The sequence below is a fragment of the Phyllobates terribilis genome, unplaced genomic scaffold (genome assembly GCF_046119375.1).
Source record: "Phyllobates terribilis strain yellow unplaced genomic scaffold, ASM4611937v1 Scaffold_10__3_contigs__length_209671492, whole genome shotgun sequence".
NCBI lineage: Eukaryota > Metazoa > Chordata > Amphibia > Anura > Dendrobatidae > Phyllobates > Phyllobates terribilis.
The window spans coordinates 143,751,880-143,759,012 of NW_027362770.1; the positions used below are offsets into that span (position 1 = coordinate 143,751,880).

The 7,133-nt window shown below is 45.2% G+C and overlaps 1 protein-coding gene across 1 annotated transcript; it reads right to left on the reverse strand.

The window, feature by feature from the left end:
* Positions 1-3,532: 3,532 nt before the first annotated feature.
* MED7 (mediator complex subunit 7) lies at positions 3,533-6,499 on the reverse strand. Its single transcript, XM_073649301.1, has 2 exons — positions 6,382-6,499; positions 3,533-4,592 (listed from the first exon to the last, which is right to left on the reverse strand). Exon 2 carries the CDS (start codon positions 4,578-4,580, stop codon positions 3,897-3,899), a length of 684 nt encoding a protein of 227 aa, XP_073505402.1. The 5' UTR covers positions 4,581-4,592; positions 6,382-6,499; the 3' UTR covers positions 3,533-3,896.
* Positions 6,500-7,133: the final 634 nt, after the last annotated feature.

Consider the following 7,133-nt stretch of genomic DNA (forward strand, 5'->3'; position numbering starts at 1 on the left):
ATGTTGCGGAGACCAAACAAACGTAATTCTGGGGTTTTGATTTTTTTTCTCGTTACGCCGTTTACCGATCAGATTAATTATTTTTATATACTGATAGATTGGGCGATTCTGAACGCGGCGATAACAAATATGTTCATCTGCTATGAACACCGGCCACTGGGTGGCGCTCATAGCAGTTAGGCAATGACAACAGCAGGGGTCTCCTGCAGACCTCGGGTTGTCGTGCCAACCCATCGGCGACCCGCGATCATGTGACAGGGGCGCCGATGGGCGGAGCTAATGACACGCACCTGGTTTGCGCAAATTAAATGCCGCTGTCAGTTTGACATCGGCATTAAACATGTTAACAGCCGCGGTGGATCGTGATTCCACCCTGCTGTTAGGGGCACATGACACTTGATCAGATCAGCTGTCATGTGCTGGAAAAGGTGCGGGCTCAGCGCTGGAGCCCGCAACAAAGAGGGGGAGGCGACCTGTGACAGATATACACGTCATAGGTCTTTAAGGGGTTAAGTCTATTTTTTTTATTATTTTAGTTTTTTTTATATTTATGTTTTTATTTATTTTTTTTCTCTAGTTGACATTGCGGTTTTAGTTTTTGCAACCCAAGATGTAAACGACCAATTCATTATTTATTTTGCAACTTTTAAAAAGTCCTAAAGTTTCTGCACAAATCTACTTTATTTTCCCCCTGGAGCAATTTTTGTGCGGCAGAATTTTTTTTAAAGCAAGGCCCAGATTCATTATTTTCAGGATTGCTTGTTTTTTGGGGGTTTGCGTTTCTGTTTTTACCTCCATATTCTTCTAAATGGTGCAGGCGATTCATTAATTATGGGCAAAGTGTAAAAAATTCTGTCTTAGGCTTTTATTTCAACTTTTTTTTTTTTTTTTTTGCAAAATGTCAAAAAATTGTATAAAACAATGGAATACATAAAATCACTCCAGTGGGGGTAGGGAGGCAGTGGCTGACATTGGCGCAAAAAAGACTTTAGAAAACTATGAATTATCCGATAACATCTGGAAAGCCTAAAGCCCGACCGCAGTCAAGAACGTGAAAAAAAAAACAGAAAGTCGCAAATGGAAAGATGAATATGGCGTCAACAGAAACCAGGCGCAAAACACACACAAAAATCAATCTGAAAGAAGCGCAATAAACAAAAAAAAATAAATAAAAATTTTTTTGCTTGTTTTGTGCCTTTTTAGAGATAAAGGTCGCACAGTCACAGTGCTTTTACAATGTTGTAGCTGGTTTCACCATGAATTTTAGATGTATTGCTGATTGGCAACTGGCTCCCCGCGGTTAGGAAGCGGGGAGCCGGCTGTCAATCATCATGACGTCGGCACTCACACCCCGTCAACAGAGAAGAGCGGAAGAGAAGCCGCTGCTCTGTCGACGTGACGCCTGTAGAAGCAGCTGAATAGTCGACAGGAGTCGTCAGTACAACCGTATTTACCAGTACGACTCTTATGTGCTTCCTCCCTCCCAGCTCTGCGTATGGAAAGCAGAATGACATCCACAGCGCCATCATTGTGATCTTTTCAGCAATCCATACACACCATTGTGATGTCACCTATAGAGGTGACATCACCGACGCATGCTTCACCAGGCAGCCATGGACATGTGGCATAAGGGCGCAATGAAAGAGCTGCACCAGTTCACGTATTTCTATCTACTGTGGCACCAGCCACCACGCAAAGGGTCCACTCCGAAAAAACATTGAAGCGAGCTCAAGAAGCAAGTGGCGAAACGCGCGTCGGGGTGAGGGGGATGCTGCTCACATCCTGCATCACCTGTCTGCTCCTCATATATCTCCTGTGAAGGTATTCTCCTATTTTTTGTCCATGCCCTTGGCTCAGTAGTATATACTGACACCTGATATTTTGCTCTAAATAAAATACAGACAGAATGCCACAGGTCTGATAGAAAAATAATCTCACAGCCTAGCTCAATAGAAATGCATAACATACAATGGTACTCCTAATGTGGGTACTAAAGCCTTACTTGGAGACTATGGTGTGTACTATATTATAAACAGTGTATATGCATAAGCTGTGCCAAGGGCATGGACAAAAAATAGAATACCTTCAGAGGAGATATATGAGGAGCAGACAGGTGATGCCGGACGTGAGCAGCATCCCCCTCACCCCAATGCGCGTTTCGCCACTAGCTTCTTGAGCTAGGCTGTGAGATTATTTCTCTTTCTATCAGACCTGTGGAATTCTGTCAGTATTTTATTTAGAGCAATTATCAGGTGTCAGAATATACTACTGAGCCAAGGGCATGGACAAAAAATAGTAGAATACCTTCAGAGGAAATATATGAGCAGCATCCACCTAACCCCAACGCGCGTTTCGCCACTAGCTTCTTGAGCTAGGCAGTGAGATTATTTCTCATTCTATCAGACCTGTGGAATTCTGTCAGTATTTTATTTAGAGCAGATATCAGGTGTCAGTATATACTATTACAATTGGGAGTTTTATTCACCTTTATTGCTAAATCTTTGATCTCCCTTGTGAATAAGTATATTACTAGGGATGTGGTGCTTTCCCCCTACTCTGTTTCTATATTTTATATATTTGTTTTAATCAATTGTCTAATAAAGAAGTTCAAGTTTTTAATGAATATGGATCTCTTCTTGACTCTGGATCCAGATAATACGAGCAGAGTATGTGATTGTGATATGCAAAAAAAAAAAACTAACTTGTAACAACTGTGGTGGCAAAATGCTAATTAGTGGAGGACTAGTGGTGGGGACATTGTTTTCCCCCAGACTAGCAGTCCCACTAATCATGTTAGTATGTCCCTATCAAAGGGAATAACATGATTTGTAAGAGTGGCATCACCCTCGTCTCTCTACACATCTTTGACAAGCCGGGTTTATCGGGTATAAAGGGATAAATAAATACTTGGGTGGTTAGCGCAGGGGGCCCTTTAACACTTTTCTTTACAGCTCATTGCCTTTGAGAGCGACCACCGCTGTTAGAAAGCAGAAGATGTGCAGTGCTTATAACCCAGAGAGCAGCGGCGGTCGGTCTCCTAGGCAATGTAAGCATAATAAAGCGTTGATGTATAAAGAATGGCTGAAAATTTTAATACGCGGTAAATTGCTAAAAGCACTCTGCACCATCTGACAATCACCCTTTAACGTAATCTGAGAGGCTGATTCCAGCTAGGTGTCACTTACTGGGCTGTGTTTTGCTGTTTCAATAAAATCAGTGTTTTATCAGCAGGAGAAAATCACTACAGGACTAGGTGTCTCGTGCCTCCTAGTCCAACCACGCCCCCAGCAATGATTGGCAGTGAATATACAGTGTACACAGAAAGAAGCCAATCAGTGAAGTGGGCGGGGCTATACACAAATCAGCATTTGAGCTCTGCAGCACCCATAAAACTAAGTGACACATCGCTGAAATCAGGGTCTCTGTCCCTACATCATGCTGCTTTCAGGTTACATAGCAAAAACCCTGCTGAAGATTCTTTAGATTAGTGGTTGAGCCCACACCGATCATAAAGTGATGGACTATTCCATCATTTGTTAAGACAGGAAGATCCTTTAATAATCAATTGATTGGAGAATCAATTGATAAATAACACATCCAAAAGTCATACATAACAAAAAAATACACCAGCCATGATTAATAAACTGCAAAGTTTACTTATTCATATGAAAAAAAAAAATATCACCGTGAAGACCACCCACTGGGTGAATAAATAGCCAAATAAACCCGCCGTAACATGATATAGGAGCGTTAGTCTAAGTATTAAGTGAAAATTAATTCCTGAGAAGATTCAATTAGTCCAGTCCTACTGCTGCCAATAAGAGCACCCATCAATACGTCCAGGGTGAATGAATGCTGCAGGTATAAAAAAACAAATCGAAACCTCACACGACCAATTATGTCATCTCATCAATGATGACACACATGGCTGCATCTTTATCTACTGTCTCTTTAAGAGGAGCCGGCGCCTCAGGTGGGACGTCCTGCTGGTCTATACTGGGTTCCTGCATCTCCACCGGTTCAGTCTTAATGGTGACCCCGCTATCCGGCATAGGCAGGTCATCCGGTAAGGAGGACAAACAGTTCTGGATCATCTCCACCACCCTCTCCAGATGCTTCTGGAACCTCTCGGCCGTCTCCAAACGTTGCCTCTTCTGCACCTCCATCATCACCCGGAGGGTCTCCCGCGCTTGGTGGGGCCGGTACTCGTTAATGAGGTGGTGCATGTGAACAAACAACAGCTTCATGTCTTCCAGCTTCTCCTCGCGCTTTATGCTTCCAGGACTTCGGATCAGAACGTCCAAAAGGTCCAGGAAGTTGATCAGGATGGACATGTTGAGTTTCCTCAGCTCCTTTTTGTGGTCGAACTGCTGAGGATGGAGCCTCTCGATACCCTGACTCTCCAGGGGTCGGATGATCAGGTCATCGCACTGGAACTGGTTCCCGAACATCATGTAGCTGTCCTTAACCGGAGGGGGCGGCTTGGGGACCGATCCTTTACGGACATTGTCATCTGTGTATTCTTTGATGTACTGAAGAGGAGGGAGAGGCAGAGCGCTCACTTGCTGGGGCTCACCCATCGTGAAAGGGATCTGCAGAAGAAGATAAAACACCATCAGTACCTGTAGATAGTTGGGTTCTCCAATCATAGGTGACACCATAGCAGGGCCCCAAACAGAGGAGAAGCCCAGTAAGTGTTTAATTCCACTGCAGCACCCCCAGGAGGTGAAAAGAAGCACTACACGACTCCACTGAAAGTAATCAACAACCAGACAGGTACGAGATGCTCTTTGTATCTGGTCGTAGATGAAGATAATAATCAGGGGCCGCCTCCATAATAACGAACTCCTAAAAGAAAGTTTAATTTGGAAAAGTAAAAAAAAAAAAAGAATCACTCATTAGTGTTGAATGGAACCAGAGGTTTTAAATGGAATGTGTCAGGTCCAGAATTATTAAATAACATTAAAGGGGTTGCCTGGCTTTAAGCTATAAGTCTGGAGTCTCTTAATGGGACTGCAGACTTGGGAATCCTCCCATCTCAGGCACGGGACCACAAATACGGGTGCAGACCAGATCGGTGCGGCCTCGCTCAATGTAAGTGTATTGAGCGAGGCTGGACATGTCTAGTTGGAATCTGGCCAGAATTATGCAAATCACACACTTAGAGTCACATGACCACTCATGTCTAGTTGGCACGTGATCGCATACTTGCGGTCACGCGCCCACCAGTTCCTTGAAAATCCTGACAGGGCGCACACTGCACGCTGTGAGGAGTCACAAAGAGTGACTGCAGACTTGCAGCCTAAAGCCGGACAACGCCTTTAAAATTAAGCCTGCCTGTCTTACTAGAAGAGTGCGTACATGGAAAAAATGAGCATATATCCTTCCTGCAGCCTCTCGCTTGTGCAGGGGCCGTTACAATCATCACTCACTATTGATGTGATTGACAGCCTCCTCTGCACACACATGTGCTGTCAATCAAATTGCCAGGGAGTGATTACGGAAGTGCTCACAGGATGGCGAGTGGTGACTGTAGTGTCTCCATGTACCGCTCTGATGGCTGCAGGGAGGACAGAAGCTTATATTCTCCTCCTGCTCACTGATGCAGGTGCACATTTATGGCTCCACTGTAACAGGGCATTGTTGTGACTGGTGGGGGTCCCAGCGGTCAGACCAACAGCAATCTGACGCTTAAGCTTTGGCTATAGCGCTGAGTGTTATATTGCTTTGTGTCGTTTTCATTCAAGTGGGAGATGTTGGAGCACCAAAAATGGAGGCAAAGGCTACAACATCACGACTGGACTGGAGAGCAAGGGATGGGGGGGCTAATAATGGAGATCTCCATGCCATGGTGACTGCCCATTTTTCCCGACATCCATTATATACACAGGCATAAATCAGGAGAACCCGTACCCACTGAGCCGCCAGTTCCTTGCTCAACTTTGGGATGTTGGTATTGTTGCAGTTTAACCCCTTAGATGCCATGGGGAGATGTGACCATAGCATTTAAGGGGTTAGATGGGGGAGGGGGCCATTATGTTACACCCTATGAAAACCAACAAAGGGTAATGGAGGCCCAATTTTGATCTTTGCCGCGACCCCCTGGATTTCTATGTACACCCCTGGTCGGAGGTATACACTGGGAGTCTTATGGGTGCTCATAACTCCCCACAGACTAAAAAAATGTGTCCTTGAGGACGAATAGTGGTGTAAAAGGCAATTATGAGACTGTCACCCAAAGAAAGTGCTGGAATGACGGCTCCATAGCTGTAACAGCGACACCACAGCAATAGCAAAGAAGTAATAATAATGACGTCATTATAACATCCTTCTCGCCTATGACCTCACTGATAATACAGAGCTGCCCCTCACAATCAGTACCTGCCGCTCTGCCAGCCGGACCGCACGCCTCTGCTCCTGCACAGTCCGGAGATACTGTTTCCGGATGTGACGTCAGGCGGCTGCTGCTTCCTCAACAGTGACTTCCGGCTCTGGGAAAGTCGTGTGTTGATTGGCTGAGCTGCGGACAGTGAGTGTGCGCTTAGTGCGCGTGTCAGAGTGGGTAGTGGAGGTGGAGTGACGCTAGGGGGCGCCGGATTGTATTGTGAGGAGGAGGAGGAGGAGAGGGGAAAAGTTGCTGCACAGAGAAGAGCTGGTATACAGTATATTCTCTGCTCAAAAAATAAAGGGAACACTCCAATAACACATCCTAGATCTGAATAAATGAAATATTCTCATTGAATACTTTGTTCTGTACAAAGTTGAATGTGCTGACAACAAAATCACACAAAAATCATCAATGGAAATAAAATTCATTAACCAATGGAGGCCTGGATTTGGAGTGGAAAAACACAGGCTGATCCAACTTTGATGTAATGTCCTTAAAACAAGTCAAAATGAGGCTCAGTATTGTGTGTGGCCTCCATGTGCCTGTATGACCTCCCTACAACGCCTGGGCATGCTCCTGATGAGGTTGCGGATGGTCTCCTGTGGGATCTCCTCCCAGACCTGGACTAAAGCGTCCGCCAACTCCTGGACAGTCTGTGGTGCAACGTGACGTTGGTGGATGGAGCGAGACATGATGTCCCAGATGTGCTCAATCGGATTCAGGTCTGGGGAACGGGCGGGCCAGT

Bases quoted from the DNA above. Each gene is read 5' to 3' on its own strand.
- MED7 (XM_073649301.1), bottom strand. From the start codon at position 4,580: ATGGGTGAGCCCCAGCAAGTGAGCGCTCTGCCTCTCCCTCCTCTTCAG.